At 29.0% G+C, this 18560-nt stretch overlaps 2 protein-coding genes across 5 annotated transcripts; both read right to left on the bottom strand.

The window, feature by feature from the left end:
- Positions 1 to 5427: 5427 nt before the first annotated feature.
- LOC111290985 (putative protein phosphatase 2C 58) lies at positions 5428 to 9293 on the bottom strand. 4 transcript variants are annotated; one of them, XM_022882520.2, is made up of 5 exons: positions 8818 to 9293; positions 6747 to 6995; positions 6350 to 6626; positions 5902 to 6056; positions 5428 to 5751 (listed from the first exon to the last, which is right to left on the bottom strand). In XM_022882520.2, the coding sequence occupies exons 1-5, from the start codon at positions 8848 to 8850 to the stop codon at positions 5614 to 5616; spliced, it is 852 nt and encodes a 283-aa protein (XP_022738255.1). In that variant the 5' UTR covers positions 8851 to 9293; the 3' UTR covers positions 5428 to 5613. The 4 variants fall into 4 exon arrangements, with proteins under 4 accessions (XP_022738255.1, XP_022738247.1, XP_022738268.1 ...); XM_022882512.2 differs by having other exon boundaries at positions 5875 to 6056; positions 8818 to 9020; XM_022882533.2 differs by having other exon boundaries at positions 5857 to 6056; positions 8818 to 8978.
- Positions 9294 to 17282: 7989 nt separating this feature from the next.
- LOC149514246 (non-specific lipid-transfer protein 13-like) lies at positions 17283 to 17750 on the bottom strand. The gene has a single exon (XM_089745003.1). The coding sequence runs from the start codon at positions 17694 to 17696 to the stop codon at positions 17352 to 17354; it is 345 nt and encodes a 114-aa protein (XP_089601129.1). The 5' UTR covers positions 17697 to 17750; the 3' UTR covers positions 17283 to 17351.
- Positions 17751 to 18560: the final 810 nt, after the last annotated feature.

The raw sequence follows: 18560 nt of genomic DNA, 5'->3' as shown, positions 1-18560 counted from the left end.
ATAGTAATTTTCATAAAGATCTTTATTAGAATGAGATCTTATTTTTTGCATAATTGCTAGTAAAAAAATTGATTGAATGAGATAAACATGTTAATAATTAATTTTATTAGTGCATAAAGTCAAAACATAATATACAAAATATAAATTACATTGCATAAGTTTATGCATATACTAAAATTGGCTCCACAATTGTGTTTAATGAATTGTATTATATCTATTTAAAAAATCAATACTTCTAAAGATTGAGATGGGAAATAGCCTAAAAACATAAAAGAAAAAGCATGAATTGATATACAGCCAAAAGAATTATCGCTTGTTATCAAGTAACAAATTAAATTGGATTATAATGGAATGGTCCATTGTTTAATTATCATGTTTTGGTTATATATAGAATAGGCAAATTGTCCCATGGTTCTATGAAAAATAATTGAAAATGGGTAAAGGAATTTACCATGAAAAATTATATGTAAGTGAAAAATATATGCAAAAAATAAAATTTGGTTGTAAGATTAGTTTTATTTTTAAATCATAGCACTAAAATTGAGATAATAAGTTGAATCAAGCTATTTATATAGGTCTGTCTTTGTTGGTCATTTATAAATAAAATGTTGATATATATATTTTTAAATTTATTATTGGTTCAAATTTTGACTTGTGTTCAATTTTCATAAAAACCAATTAAAATTAAATTGATGTATGTGAATAATTATTATTAAGATATGGTGTTTCATAAATTAATTGATGGATAATAAACTAAATAATTGTTATTATCATAAACATTAGCAATGTGACATGCATTTTGCCTACCGGATATATTACACTAGAAGTAATTTTACAAAATAAAATTTTATTGTGAACAATCACAAAGAAAAAGTTTAAGGTACAATTCAATTTGTATTTGATGGTTAAAACAAGTAAGACAAATAAACTTAAGAATTTGGAATATAAATGTTCCTGTTGTATAACTATAATTGATGAAACTTGCTTACAAAAGGTAGGAGATTAAAGAGATGCTTGTTTAAAAAGAAAAAATCAAACTTTTATAACTATGACGTTTATAAAGATCTGAGTTTTGAAATATTATTTTCGTTAATGATAGCATTTATAAATTGTTTGAATTTATAATATAATAAGTTAATACAAGTTTATTATATGCAATGAATTTATAATTTCATGAAGAATTATGGCTGGTAGTAATGTAAAATTCATTAAATATATATATCTATGGCATCCCTATATTTTGTAAATTTTATATTAGTATCACTAACTAATATATATATTAAAAGAAAATGTATGTCATTAAAAAATATTAAAGCATTTGTCGGTTACTAGCATTTTGAAGGATGCTCATCAATGTCTAATTAGGCATATTTATAAATTAAAAAAGAACATGCAAATTCAATGTTCCAAAGGCACCAATACATGCATGTTTTTAATTTCATTTTGTGATGGTATGGAGAATATTGGTACAGTTTACCATATATTATAAAAACGAACTAAATGGGATAGAATTTTCTTTCTTATACATGTAAGAAAGATATGAACTATGGAGATAAAATACCATTATCCAATTAATACATTATTGGTTAAAGACAATGAAGGTATTTTTGCTTCTTGTACAAAAAAAAAATGGCCTTTTGTAGGCTGTTAAAATGAAAAGTGAACAAGTTTTCAAGGTTTTCAATAATTTCATGACAATGGCAAAGATGCGATTGGTTGTATACCATATTAACATATAGGCTTAAATAATAATATTAGTTTGTGAAAACCGTAAGTCTTAGAGTTAACCAATTAATGATTTAATGAATGCAAATTCAACACAAGTTTTTGCATCAAATATGAATAGAACTCATATTATAATTATTATTTATACTATTTTATGAAAATAATTCTTTGGATTCAGGTTTCATGACTGTGTTGATATACTGATCTAGATATGAACATATTGATCTCAAAATGATTATGAAAGTATTTGAAATTGGAGTTAAATATACTATGGACTTTTATTATACATAGGTATATTGGTTATATGAGTAAAGTTTAAATTTATTATATATCTGAAAATGTTATAACCAATTAAAAGTGGTAAGTAACAAAGATATATGGGCTTCACAATTCACAATGGTAGAGAAATAAAATTCTCATAAAATTTTGAAATCAAGTTTAGAGATTTCAATAGTCATGAACTTCGAATTGGCTATTGGGCAATTAATATATGCATTGGAAACTCAATATAACATTTGAGATAAATTGATTTTCACTAAAAGTCATTACTATAAATGAGATAACTTCAATAGCAAATCTACATGATTTGTAGATATGATGTGTATTATTATAGTTGGCTTATAATAGCCATAAGCCAAAATTGATGCCACAATCTTAATTACGTTATGTTAATTTTTTGTTATGTATATGGTCTAATTCATTTATTGTACAATTGATTTATCATTTATGGTTTTATATAGTAAAAATTTCAAAGTATATTTACTTTGAAAGCCATGAATAATTCAAAATTCTTATGAATATGAAAACTTTTATAATAGCAAAAAGAATGCTATTTGATCCATTTAGGTGATGGAAATGATTTTGTTCATAGTAATAAAAATTATTAATAGTGTTCATGATGAAATAAATTCATATAAGTATTTATGAATTAACATAAAAAGTCTTAAAAGGAGACTATAAAAGCATGATTATATTTAAAATTTGTTTATTGATGTAAATTCTTATGTTAAGTTAAAATATAAAAGTTTTGAAACTTTTATTGAAATATTAAGATATTTGCTAGTTATCTTTCACTAAGGGTAGATTTGGAGGCCTCCTACTTAAAAAAAAAAATCACCAAATAGTGAAAAGGTAAATGAATTGGCAACTTGATTAAGTATATATGATATCTTGACAATAGAATGAGACATTCTTTAATAAAAGAATGCATACTTGCAAATGGTGAAGGTGATAAGAATAAAAAAAAAAAAAAATTAAAAATTACCACCATAGTGTTGTAAGATTTTAGTATAATTTTATAAGTAAATTACACAAACTAATAAGTTTAGATACTTATTAAAGTAAAATCATAAAAAGGTCCTTAAAAATATTAAAAGGATTAAAATGGTTTGGTTTATTCATTGAATTTTTTCAATTGTACTATAAATATAATTGTATTAAATATGTATAAAAGTATGGAAATAAAATGGTTGAAAGTTATAAGTATAGAATTGTAGCCACAACCAAAATCAACTATTTCTTAAAATGATAAGAATAAGGCAATAATGTCTAAAGCATATAAATGATATGTAAAATGAAAAGTATGGACATATTAGCCTAAAGTAATTATATTAGAGATTCAATCTTAAGTGGAGATAATTATCATAAAATAAATTGAATTCTAAGATATTTAGTTAGTAGTACTATAAGTGGAATAAATTTAAACCCTTATTATTAGACACCAGTAATGAAAATCCAATTTTGAATTAGTAACCTCTAATTATAAAATTTAATGGGTAAAAACAAGTTATTATTATGTGTCTATTAAACATTAGTAAAATCCATTTAAAATTTAGAAACTAATACAATCTATTGTGTTAGAAGTATGAGTTTTTATACTCTTAATGAAGTTTTAAATATTTAAAATAATAGAGATATAATAGAAGTTCTACCTATATAAAGGTAGAAGTGATACCACTTCAACAAGAAGAATTAAGATCTCTTTTGCAAATATTTATAAATAGGATAAGCACATAGCCATAATAGTACTAAAAATAATTATAAACCTTTGACAAAAGAATAAATAAGTATTATGTGTGTTATATCTTCAATTTTAATACTAAGAGTTAAAATTTAATCTGCGGATACCATTAACTTTGTTAGAATTCTAAAATATTTACGCTAATTGAAGGTTTAAATCAAGAGATACCTTCTTGTAATATTTATTTATGTGAAAGGTGAAAATTAAGTACCAACATTCCAAACTAGTGAGAGATTATTTATAGTTTAGAATATGGTATATTTTACATTAAATAAAAAAATTTTAATTATTGATAAATAAAACTATTTTTTGTATTAATTATATTCATATTTTAAATAATTATGTTTGAACAAAAATAATTATCATATGATAAAAAGTCATAACTATTTGAATACAAATAAATTATTATTCATAAAAATCATGATTATATAGAAAGTTATAATTATTTTTATGTCTGTTTATTTATTATAAATAAATCTTTTAATATAATTATTTTTATTATTTTTTATTGAAGAGTTTAAAATTTTGTCATATTCTAAAAATATAATTATTTTTAAAAAATATTTTTTACACCTCAAAACTAATTTTTTTTATTATTTTTCTTCTTTTATTTAATTTTTTAACAGGAAAAGGTATGGGCGAAGACTGAAGAGATGCGTTGGTGCATAGCATGCAAGAAAGGCGTATGTGGCAGCTTCACAATGCACAGCACGCAAGATCTTGCTATGTGTTTGCCCGATCATTACCGAGAAATCTGAGTGGGCTTTGGCTTTTACCTTTTTTGGGTTTTGATGAGCTGACATGATCCTCTTGGTATGGGAATTTTGGGATCAAAGACTCCGACAACTGGCAGTGCTACATTTCTTGGCGCTTTCAAAATTTACAACCCGAGGACTTTTTTTTTATGGATTAAGGGCACTTGTCAGTAAATTTTTATATTTCTTCGTCTTATATGTAGTGTTATTGTTTGTAAATTATTATTTTGCCTTTACAATTGTCGGTTTTGGATGGACCATGCGTCATGGCTTGCTGTAGTCACGTAGAGGTGGGGTATTTATAGTTGGTTTAGCTTTTCAGAGGTGAGGTAAATCCCTTCAAAAACCATTTTTAAAATCAGCAAAAAGAGGAGGACCACACAGCACAGGATTTGAAGTTAGAAACCAAGGGTAACTTTGAGCTTAAATATTCAAAGGTATAGCAGGCAGGGGCCGCCAAAAAGCCCCTTATTTTCCTCTGAAAAAGGAAGAGAGTCAGATACATTTAAATCATCGTTAAACACAGATTCTAATTGTTTGTTTATAATCCAACACTTCTGATAGAATTTTCAAGGCCTAGAGAATTTTCAGCATTCCTTGCCTGATATAAGATGATACTACAATGTGTCTAGAAACTAGAGACCTTGGAAAAGAGAATATTATTGAACCATGCATCTATTACGAAACGAGTTTTAATGCTATAGATAACAGGTTTCCATGGAATATGCACTAGCCGGTTTGCAGGTCTCCCAGTGAAAAATAGATTGTACAATGTCTTCAGAAGATCTCATACTTCTATCCATATTCTGATATTCTAATAAGTTTTATAAAGCAGTTCCAGAAGTGTGATCAAATTCAATGCATGGATGGTCCTTTCGACACAGCATTGACATCAGGGCATTATGCATCATTAACAAATAAAAAGAATTACAGCCAAATTAAGTAATCATTTTTATAATGCTCAGTCAATTTTACATACAACAGTTCTATAGGAGGCTTCAGCAATCACTATGGCTATAAAGAACGGAAAAAACTTTGGATGTTATACACATATTCAGCCATTAATATACTCCAATTAATTGGGGAAAAGGATGGTACTTCTCCTAAAAAATATCAATGGAACCTTACAACAATGCAAGATATGTCATCCTTGCTCTTCCTAGAAATTGCTGCCTCTATCAAGAGCTTTGCTGCTGATTGTGCATCCTTTATGTTTTTGATAGTGTCCACTGCTTCTTGGTTTGACATAACCTGCCAAGAGATTGGATAAGAATGAGAAACCTTGAATCTCAATTAAATTAAAACTTACATAAGACAAATTAAGAGTTGAAAATAAAGAACAAGAAGTTAAGTAACTCTGATTTTCCTTCATACAGAAACTAGAATCGCAAAGCAAATAACCTTCCATATCCCATCACTGGCCAGAATAATGAACTCTGCATTGTCATCAATCAGCTCCACAGTCACATCAGGTTCCGAGCTAAGATGTATCTTTAAACTCTTATCACCAAATGCCCTTGCTACAGCCAGCTGACCATCAACACGAGGAACATCCCCTGTGACCATCATATAGTACATGTCAATTCCAATTTCCACGTATCAGACATGCCAGTAGCAGTTCCTAAAGCATGTAACATGTTTAATGACACCTGATAGTTGATTTAGTCTTTAATGAAAGTTTCCCATACATGCAAAACCAAAATCCATCTTAAGCGGGATTGATAATCCCAATACCAACTCCAATAGGTAGTTACATCTCTAATAAAACAAGCACCAGAAACTTCAAACCATCAAAATTGAGTTTTTTTGACATGTGAAAGTGGAACCACTAGCATACAGTTCTAGCTACCTGGAAGGTTTGATACAAAACCACCACGACTCTCAATCATTCTCTTCTCCTTGCTTGGCTCATGATCAACTGATAGTTGTTTAGCAACACCATTCTTGCATATAACTGCCCGAGAATCTCCTATGTTTCCCACTACCAGTTTCTGACCGTTGATAAGTATTGCTGTCACGGCTGTTGACCCTCCTCTGCCTAGAAGCCTTGCTTTATCCAATATTTCACTGTCTGTCGACTTATAAGCTCTTTTAATTGCATCCTCCGTTTTGATCCAAAAGTCATGCTGCTTATGATTAAGAAATCTACATTATATCAGATCCTGTAAAAATTTAAACAGCTAGAACATAGCAAAAAGAAGTAATCAATGAAAGAATCATATGTTGAGGATTAAACCAATCTCTACCTCTTTCAAGATGTTATCAAACAGATGGTTCTGCAAGTACTTTGCAACATCATGGCCCAAATGTCCATCAAAGATTGCAAATAAACCCAACTCACTATCATCTTTTTTCTTGAATTCAGAAACTACATAATCTTCCATGTCATGATTTGATTTTCCCTTCATGCAGTGAAAACCATGCATAATATGCTTTGACATTTTGCTCTTCCCTTTCCCTGTGTCAGCCCCAGATGAAAATAGCACAGACTTCAGCTGAAAACAACACACCAGTTAAAGCACATAAAAGACTTAGGTAATTTTTCCAGCACACAATTCTTCAAAAGGAAACCTTGGGCCGGAATTTCACTCACAGTGATTTGCCACAGGTTTTATCTCATGTTAATCTAAAGCAAGACAAAGTGGAGTTGTCCAGTCAATATTTAACTATGCCTTGAGACTTGAGACATCGAGATATGATTTCAAGCAAGTCAAGCTTTCATTTCAAATGCAAATTACTTCGGTACATCTTCAGCTCTTACTTTAGTATTCAATTTAATTCTGAACAAAAATATGTGCTATTCTTCTATAATATGTTCTGCTCTAGTCTCATAAATTCCATCCACAAAAAATTATCCCTTAGAAACTAAGCATGGTTTTCTAACATCAGAATTCATAAGCCTTCTTTCACAGACGAAATAATGAAACAATAAGACAACATTGTAAATTAAAAAAAATAAAAATAAAAAACAAAACATTCAGACACATTATTATGTATTTATAACTAAAATCTGCCTGTCAATTCAGGGGTCAAGTAAAGTTATGAGCCAATTTATGCTACAACCTTATTCTTGTTGCACCAGATAATTCCTTTTTCAAACGAAAGGAAACTCTTTACCTTGCTTCACGACATAGAATAAGCAATAAATCACTTGAGAGCAGCATGAACATTTTCATCAAGAGAAGCATAATACAACAATAAGATTGCATGTAATAGTTATAGCAGATCCCATTTTCAAGAAACAAGAAAAATGTCTCCACCTGGATAAGGCAGAACATGGAGAAGCTCAAAGAAAGTGCTAGATGGAGTTTTAGATGGCATTAACTGTTTCCATGACAGGTAATAAAAAGATACTAGTCTTGTATCTCAGCATGAGACAACAGAAGTTAAATGTTTTATCCAACCCATGAGTCACTAGGTACTGAAAGTGGCTGGACATGGATCCTGGCTCATTTGCATGACCTAGGATTACACACGTGTCTTATCCATATGTCAGCATTTCATAAAATCCAACAATAGATTTCTTAGGCATTGGTTTCCTTCATAGCAGAAAGAGGAGCAGCGCATAGCTTATACATAAGATTACAATTGTCTTCCATGCCAATGACATTACTCAGGATTCCACGAACAATAATCTCAGCAAAGTTACTTGAGATTTATTAACTCATTAGCTTGTTTAATGCTTGATTTACTATCATCTCAATACACAGACATTATTATCAAGCAACAGCATTCCACTACTTGTCAACAACTTTGATGAATATGGTCCAAGTACCAAAATGAACAATCCTGCTTAGGACGTCAAATTTACATAATACCTTAACTTTCAATCTCATGATGCAATCCACAATTATAATGAAATGAAGCATTTCCCAGTTCCCATGTCAAGCAGAAACTTTCTCTCTATTACTTATCAACACAACATCTTTTATTTTGGCACCAACCTAGTTTTCAATCCAAAAAATCTAATACAGTACTTTTTTTCAAGTTTGCTTAGGAAGTAATTGAAAAAAAAAAAAAAAACTTCAATGTAAGTACAATCCTTTGAAATGAAATAAGCATAACCCAATTCAGCTATTAACCCAACTTATCCAAAATAAATAAATAAATAAATTACAACCTTGAACAAATTAGTTAACAAAAACAACTGTAACACCAAATAGGATGCTCCGCTTGTATGCATTAATTCTAACAACAAATGCAAAATAAACTGAAAAATCAAAACAACAAAAAAGCAACAAAATCAAACGAAATGAAACACATTTAAAAAAAACAATTACATCAAAGATGAAGAAAAGGCAAGAACTTTCAACTGACCTTCATTTTGTGAAGAATCTCTTTTCCATGCATGGTGTAGTTGCTTTATTTTATCACACTAAAGCACCTAAACAGTTCTCTTTTTTACACAGAAATTTCAAAAACTAGAAAAGAAGAATATCAAATTTTGATTCAGAAGAAGAAAAGCTTCAAAGGGAAAAAAAAAAAAAGAAAAAGAAAAGCAATTATATAAACGTAGAGGAGATTTGACCGGGGAACACATCTGACCTACGTGTGACTTTAGCATTACGGACCGCGTGTTTTGAAATGAACGCGTTCATATCGACGACTTTTCTTGACATCACTCAATTTCCCTTTTTTTTTCTTTTTTGAACTTTTCCCCACTTCTTCTCTCGGCTAGCTGTCGTTGTTGTGTTTTAGAAAAAAAAAAAAAGGAGAAAAATATAATTGGTATCCATATCTTGTTTTTCAGTTTCCTCGAGAGAAATTTGTGTTTGAAGGAGTCTAGTCAAAATTGGTCAGTTTGGGCTAGTGGATTACTCGTTCATGAATTTTTTAGATAGGAAATAGGTAATTCTCTGTGGCATTTAAAGAGGAAAATTATTAATAAGAAAAAGTCAATGAAATGGAGCAAAAGGTAATGAACATATCTCATCCCAACCCAACCAAGGATACGGGAAAGCAGTTAGGTCCCTGTGAAATGTGCATGCATTAGGTAGGATTCATCCACACACAGCCATACCTGTTTGTCACTCGATATAATTTATATATTTATATTTACTTATTTCATATCTATTATATATAAAATATAAAATATATTATATTATAATTTATATTAAAATATTAAATATAAAATATTTTTTATTTTTATTAAAATTTTAAATTATATCATTTTCGTATATTTTTTATATCGTACCATTAATCACATTTAAAATGATCTTATCTAATCATCATAAGAGCAAAAGTTTAGTTTTAGTGAAAAATGACAAATTTGAAATTTTGCTTAAAAATATTAGTTGATGTGGATGTTTCTCCAAACCCCAAACAATCATACAACATTGATATATTTTTACACAAAGGATACGTTCATTTATTCACACAATAATTGGTTTACTAATGTGACCGGGAACATCTATTTGGGGGCTAACTCTATCGTTTCTTGCAACCATTCAAAGGTTAGCTTCTGCTTTATGTACCAAAAAAAGGATTTTCGTGTTGATAATATTTTTTCTTTTTCAGGAAACAAGTTTAATCAAGTGTTTCAACTCACGCAAAATTGGCTACTAATTTAATCTCAGGAAGAGATCAAAATCAAAATGGAAATTTTAGGGGAATTTGGAATTGCGACCTTTCGTGATTTGGTTTTCATCTCCATATTTTGCACATGGAAAACACTTGAATTAAAAATAAAATTGCCGCTTCTAGTCAAATACATCAATAAAAGTCTGAAACTTCACCGATTAATAATAACCCATGAATGATGAAACTTACTATTTATTTTTTTTCTTATCTGACGTTTCTCCATGCAGGGGTTCTTGGGCGGCTACTAACATGCCAATTACCTTGCACTGGTTTGTGTTGGGACAAAATCAAAACCAACACGTCGAATAATCTGTCAAACGTCCACACTCCCAAGCCTAGTGAAATTCGAAGGCAAACGCTTTCTCTCATGAATGGATTGCACACATGATCTGTCAAACATTCGGAATTTCTAATGTAGTCAGTCGTAATTTGGTTATTGACACAGAGATTGGTCTGATTTGAATCTTTTGCATCAATTCATAAAACTGTGAGCTGAATTAATTTTCAATATCCATAGGCAAGTAGTATCTATCCAAATCAAAGATTCAAATAACGGTTTAAAAGCGGAATAACGGCCACAAAATAAAGGTAGCGCCACCACCCGCCACCGTTATTGAACAAAACACGGTTAAAAAATTCATTCACGATAAAAACAGAATGTAATGGCCGCAAATAACGGCGTAACAGAGAATAGCGACAATAACGGACTATTATTGCCACTATTCTGTTTTTCTACTCACAGATCTAATAGTTCAAGAAAAAAATAAAATTTTAAGTTTTCAACTTTGAGAATAAAGCAATAAACCTGCAAAGTAAAAGTAAAAGCAAAAACAAAAAATAAAACTCAAACTCTCACATCTGTAGCATCAAAATTACTCTAAGAACAAGCTAAAAAACAGACAAATTATTTCAAGTTTCAACCATTCAATCGGCATTTCGGCACCCAAATTCAAATCAGCATCAAGTTTTCAATCAATATTTAAGATCAAATAAGGTAAGAAAAGAAAGTTAAATTACCTTTTTTTTTGTAAATTTTTTATAAAATGATGTCTGTTGTGAGAGTTTGAGACTTGAGAGAGATGAATGAAGTGTACTGGGTAAGTGATAATGATGAAAAGATGTGAGAGAAAATGAGAGATGAAAAAAAAAAAGAGAAAAAGAAATTTCTGAAAAGTAAAGCTTCGGACGGACGAAGATGAATAGAAGAGAGCAAGCTGGTTCTAGATGGTTCTGTCGTTCTGCTACAATTAAACAAATTGAGGGACATTAAGGCAAGCACATGGGGAGGGATTGGGTGGGGTGGGGTGAGGTGGGGTGGGATTGGGTGTTGTAATTAATTTTTGAAATTTTTGTAAATAAAATTTAATTAGAGGTTTTGAAAATTTTATAATTAAAAAAAATAAAAGATTAATAATTTAATATAATATATATAGAGATTTTAGATGAAAAATTTTGATAAAATTTTTTGTATAAGTTAAATGAAAAATAATTAAAATTAAATATTATATTTTGATTGTGTTATATATTAATTTATAATTTTGTATCTAAATTTTAATTTTTTTTATTATTTTGATATTTATATTATTGTCAATTCTTTTGATATTAGATTAATTCTTATTATTTTTGTGTAATTATTGAAGATTGTATTTATTATATAATTATTGAAAATTATTTGTGATAAAAAAAATTTAAATCAATTAGTGTATCAAAAAGATTAAGTTATTTAATAAATTTAACATTTTATGATCTATTACTCTTACTAAGATTAAAAACTAAAAAATAAAAAATATAGGTTTGAAAATTTTATTAAAATATAAGTTTGAACATTTTTAATTTTTGAAATTTTTTTAGATAAAATCTAATTAGAGGGATTGGAGGTTTATAATTAAAAAAAATTAAGGGATTAATAATTTAATATGATATATATAGAGATTTTAGATGAAAATTTTTGATAAATTTTTTTGTATAAGTTAGACAAAAATTAATTAAAATTAAATATTATATTTTGATTGTGCTATATATTAATTTATAATTTTTATACGAAATTTAATAAATTTTTTTGTTGTTTTGATATTTATATTATTGTTAATTCTTTTGATATTAGATTAATTCTTGTTATTTTTGTGTAATTATTGAAGATTGTATTTGCTATATAATTATTAAAAATTATTTGTGATAAAAAAATTTATATCTATTAGTGTATTAAAAAGATTAAGTTATTTAATAATATTCTTAAGATTAAAAACTAAAAATTAAAAAATTTAGTGTAAAATCAATTTTTAATGATGTAATAAGTAATATTAATATTTATAAATATAAGCTTATTTTATTTTTATACAAAATAGCAAGTATGCCACCACATGAAAAGTTCCCTAGTAAAAGAGTAGAGGGCACGCCAAGTGATGATATAGGTTGGTATTTTGGAACACCAATGCCAAATACAAGAGGAAATGTTTCATGTGAATTTTGTGGTAAAGTTGTAAAAGGAGGAATAACACGTTTCAAAGAACACATTGTTTATAAAACTGGCAATGTTACACCATGCCCCAATGTTACTTGGATGTTATATTTTTATAATTCCTCTGAAAATATTATTGTTAATTTCTTAATAAAAATTATAAAATTACACAAGCATGTGTAACTAATTTTTTCTTTTTTTTAACTATATTATTAATAGGTATAGTAAGAGAAAGTATGATGAAACTCCTTCAAGATAGCAAATAAAAAAAAGTTGACAACAAAAGGAGAAAAAATAAATTTTTATCACAGTTAAGAGGGGAAGATGATTATGAAGGATTTATTAATGAAGACATCGCTACTAGATAAGCCGTACAAGATAGTATTCAATCACAACATGAGTGGCACAGAAGACAAGAATTCAGACAAAGACCTAGTGGTTGGAGTAACATGTATGAAGAGGGATGAAACTCTCATGTCACAGTTGCTGAATATTTTGAAGAAAGAACAAGGAAATCAACTCCAAATGAGTCTAAATTTTCATTAAGGGGAGCTATACCTGAATTGGTTAGAACTAAGAGTTCAAGGCAACCAAAAGTAAGTGATTCAATTTTAAAAACATTAAGAAGAAATATGGGTGAATTAGTGTCAAAATTTTTTATATATGATCGACTTCTTTTTCAGTTAGCAAATTCTCCATGGTTGCATAATTTGATTTTTGTGGCAGCAGAAGTTAGCCAACATGTAAAATTTTCAACACCTTATGAGGTCTTAGATGTGTATTTAGAGTTTGAATATCAACAAATTCATGAATGGGTTAATGGATTAAAAGCTCATTGGAATGAATTGGGTGTCACGTTGATGTGGGATGGTTGGACCAATAGTTTAAATCAAATGCATATTATTAATTTCCTTGTTTATTGTAGTAAAGGGATCATTTTTTGGAAATCTGTAGATGTCTCAAGCGTTTATAGTAGAGATGTAAATTTTTACTATAGATTATTAGATGAAGTTGTGGAAGAAATTGGAGAAAAATACATTGTTCAAATAGTTACGATAACGAGGCAGCACTTAAGGTCACATGAAAAAGACTAATAGAGAAGAGAAAACATTTGTATTGGACAACATGTTCAGCTCATTGTTTGGACTTGTGCCTTGAAGATATTGGGAAGAAAAAAAATGTGGCAAAGGTTTTGGATGATGCAAAAAAAGTGACTTGTTTTATATACAATCACATTTGGACTGTTAATTTGATGAAAAAATATACACAAGGGAAGCAAATACTTCGTCCTGCTTTTACCCAATTTGCCATTCATTCATACAGTTAGAAAAAATAATGAGCAAAAGCAAGATTTAAGAGAGATGTTCAATTCAAAGGTTAGTACTTAATAATTAGTACAACTATTTAAATTTAGCATCTTTTTATGATATCATTGTTTTAAAATATTAATTTAAAATATATTACTCGAAAAATTTATTGATGAATATATAAGAATTTAAAGATTCAAAATGAAGATAACAAAAATCAGGACCTACTTATGAAGCCAAAAAAAAATCATTTTGGGAAAAGATTTTTGGAAAAAAGTAGGCAATATAATAAAAGTTTATGAGCCTTTGGTAAAAAGTGTTGCGCCTTATGGATGGTGATGAAAAACCAACAATGGGCTTTATTTACGAGGCTGTGGATAGAGCTAAACAAGCAATTCAGCAAAATTATCGTTATTCTATTAAATATGAAAAGATTATTGATAATAGATAGAGTTTCATGCACTCTGACTTACATTCAGCTGGTAAGTAAACCAAGAATATCGATGGTATTTAAAAAATATGTTTTTTTTTTTATACTTAAATTGCTTATATATTTATTTTTATTATTTTAATATAATATTGTTATGAATTATGTTTAGGTTATTATCTAAATCCACAATTTCAATTTGGAATGAAATATTCTGCAAATGTATTTAAAGAAACATTGAAAGGTATAAAAGTAGTTATTGAAATATTGGAACCTTTGATAAATACTCAAATCAAAATGATTAATCAGGTTAGTATTTAATACTATTTTATAACTTTAACATTTATTTTATGTATTAAAAATTAAATTATTTTTATTTATTCATTTATTATTTTATTTTCAATCGATGTAGTTATTATTATTTCGAGACAAGCATGAAACATTTGTATTCCACAAGCATAAAGAGCTTGGAAGCAAATGAATCTAGGTAAATAGTAAATTAAATATTTATAATTTATTTATATTATTTAATTGTATAGTACATTCAAATTTAATTTAAATAATTTTATACAGCTGAGTGGTAGATGATATATGACACTTGTGTTTCTGAATTATAAAAATTAACAATCAAAATGCTTAGTTAAACAACATCTACATCAGATTGTAAACATAATTGGAGCATATTTAGCTATATTCACACCAAAGAAAAAAACATATTAAAGTTTGAAAGACTTCAGAAACTTGCATATACCTATTATAACATGAGGATGAAGATGAGACATCAAAAAAGAATGAGCATTGATGAGATAAATAATAGTATTAATCCTATTAGCCTTGACTACATTTTTGAAGATGATGATCCACTAACAGAATGGCTGCAAGAGAAAGAAAATCCTCTATTAGATGGTCAAAACTCTGATTGGTTGCCCACAGATAATTCTGATAATGAAATGAATATGGAACAATCACGACAATCTTAAGAAAGGAATGTGTCTCATTCAAGTTCAAGTTCAACACCAAGTCAGAGTGATGATGGTGGTGGTTTAAGTCCAGATGATGGTGATGGAGATGGTGATGGTGATGGTGATGGTGCGATTTTAGTGATAATATGGATGTAAATTGACCTTACAGCCCACTTGGAGAAGAATTTGGGCTTGCTGCTATTGGTAGACTTTTCATTAATATGGCAGAATACGGAGTAAATCCATTTGTTGAATCTAGTGAAGGTCAAAGTACACGTACAGCTCGATCAAAAGGAAAAGCCAAGAAGCACCACTATGATATTTCTAGAGGTTCTTCATCTTCAGGTGGGAGACCAAATTCTAATAACTTTGAATATAGTGAATCATTTGCTAGTACTCAAGGACATTACTATCCACCGAACAACTTAATTTTCAACCTCCTCATGGTTATCTACCTCTATATGGTTATTATCTACCTCCATATAGTTGTTATCCACCTCAAATGTATCTTTTACCTCCTCAAATGTATCATTTACCACAAATGTATCATCCTCAAATATATCCTCCACCTTTAATGTATCAAGAACAAAGGCCTCAGGGATGGAGATTGAATCAACATGGCTCTCAAAGTGAAGATAAAGAATTTGATCCTCCTCGCCATTCTACCATGTGATAAAATTTGAAATATATATCAATAATTGTAGTTAATGAAATTTAAAATTATTATATTTTTAAGTTTGTAATTTTATTAAATATAGATGCTTGGTATTTAACATATTATGTTTTGTTAATATTTGATTTGTCTAGAATTAATATTGAATAAAACTTGGCCAAGAAAAATTGTGGATAAACCAAATATGAATGCTTTTATAATCTAAACAAAATTGTGAATAAATTTTTAAAAAAATAAAAAACATAGAGTGTCATAAATTATTTTTAAAATCATTGAATAATATTTTTTTATAATTATAATCATAATTATAACATTTTATAATAAATTGTACAAAAAAAAAATTCACGACAACGGTGACTGTAGTGACCGCAATGATCTCTGTTATATCCGAAAACATGATAAACGCGATGCGACCGAAAACGTGACCGCGATCACTATTTAAATTCCTGATCCAAATACCAAGAGGACAAGAAAAATGAAGTGGGTATCTCAAAAATATATAGCCTGAAATTTCATTCTAAGTGAGAGCTGTCGTCGTCGCCGTAATCAGAGAGAGGATGATGGGAAGGGTTAAAGCATAGGTAGAGCCAAAAAGAGTCAGGAAAGGGGCGAAGATGATGGAGACAAGGCAGAAGAGATGCAAGACTTGATCGCTGCTTAAGCGTTCTGGGTTACAGGCTATGTATTGGCATACATTTGCTGACCACCACATTTGTTATTGTCAACACCACCGAGGTGTTTAACACCATCGCCTTTTCTGTAGCTAGTTTATTTACAAGGATACCGCAACATAAAAGATAGGAGAAAGAAAAAGGGGGTCTCTGTGATCCTCGCCGGCAGTTGGCAACGTCAGGTGGTGGCCGGTGACGGAATCTGGCAACAGACCAGAATAAAGAAAGAAAGAAAAAGAGATGGGATAACCTTATAATGGACCTCACAAATAGGCTATCTAACCAAAAAAAAAAAAAAAAATTCCACGTTATCTTCCTTTATTTTAAAATTATTCAAAAATATCGATAAATCAACTTGATTAATGATTATATCAACATATTTAATTTTGCATCGTTAATAATTTGAACTAACAGTAACAAATCTTATAACAAAAAAAAACCCAATTTATATTAATTATACTTTAAGGATACAAACAGTTGTATGCATTATACTGCTAGGCTTAAATTTTAAATTTTGATTGAGTACATGTAATTTTATTAATTTTATTTACCATGGTAACCTACCTAACAAATGCATGCATGTTTTTTGATAGAGTAGATTCATTCTTATTATAAACACTAGTTTGTTACCGATTACTATTGGACTCTTACAGTAAAGGGTCTTCTCAACATCAAACCCTGCAGAATGCCAAGAGAACACTTTCAATTTTGATTACTGAAAGAGATCAGATAGGTATAATTGGCATAGAAAAGGAGAGTGAGTGTGGCCGCTGTTACCTGGAACAATTCATGCTAATAGAAACCGGGAAACTGAAGTGAATATGACACTCTTCAGGAAGAGACTGGATTCGAGAAGCAATGAATAGAGCGTTCATTACATAAGCCATGTCTTCAATGCACTGACATATATTTTCTGGACCATTCTTGTCCTTTGCCATTTTATTGAGTTGTTCAAGGCCACCGCAACAACCTTCTGCTGGTTTTAGTTCAAAATCGACTAGATATGTTAAGCATGGGAAGAAGTAATTTGCCACTTTTGAGCAGTAGCTAGACTCTCCAGCAACAGCCGATCCCAGAATCAGGACAAAAGATGTTATACAGACAATAAGACGACACATTGCTTGTTCAAACGTTTAAAATCACAGGTCGGATTTTATATAATCAGCCAATTATACCTTACTTAGTAGCAGGTTTTTCATTACCTGGTTTATTGATCGGCTGAAAGTTTGTAACAGGTAAATCTTGTGCTCCATGAATTACTGAAAGTTGTTGAAAATTTTATACAATTCATCTAATTCAACAAGATGTAGGCATGCCATATATGATCATGTAAAGATGATTTCTAGACTTAAAATGTAAGATATTAATTTATGTTATAAGAGAAGAAATTCTAAATTGAAAACATATTATACCAGTTGCTTTATTTTTGGCCTGAATCTACCACTACAAGAAAATGATGTATTAAAGGCAGTTTTGTAGTGACCATTCACTTACAAATGTCGCTAGCTTCTGTGTTTTTATAAAATTTAAGGTGTTTATTATCAAAACGTCACTAAATATTCAAATAGCGGCATTGTTACTTATAAATGCCACTCAAGACTTGATATCAATGACGTTTCTTGACTAAAACGCCTTGAATAATCATGCCTTAAAAATTTCAGTGAATACTAAAGGCATGTTTTTTGTAGATAACGCATTCAATAATCATCTAATAAAAAATTATACGAGATTATTGAAGGCATTTTTATAAGAAACGCCTTTAATAATTACACAAAAAAAATTCCACTGGCTTATTGAATTCGTTTTTGTTAAAAACACCTTTAAGAAATATCATATCAAAATGTTTAGATCATACAAATGTTAACTATAAGGTTGTATGTTCGATCCCTCCTTTTAGCCTTTTTGGGTTTTTGCAAAGATTATTTATAATTGATTATTGTAGGGATTTTCTTAGCAAAAACGCCTTCATCAATTGCTTTAAA

Source organism: Durio zibethinus, chromosome 16 (genome assembly GCF_047325235.1).
Source record: "Durio zibethinus cultivar Kanyao isolate XHJ-2024 chromosome 16, ASM4732523v1, whole genome shotgun sequence".
NCBI lineage: Eukaryota > Viridiplantae > Streptophyta > Magnoliopsida > Malvales > Malvaceae > Durio > Durio zibethinus.
Note: the sequence above shows the minus strand (reverse complement) of the source record. Positions and strands in the feature narration are given on the sequence as shown.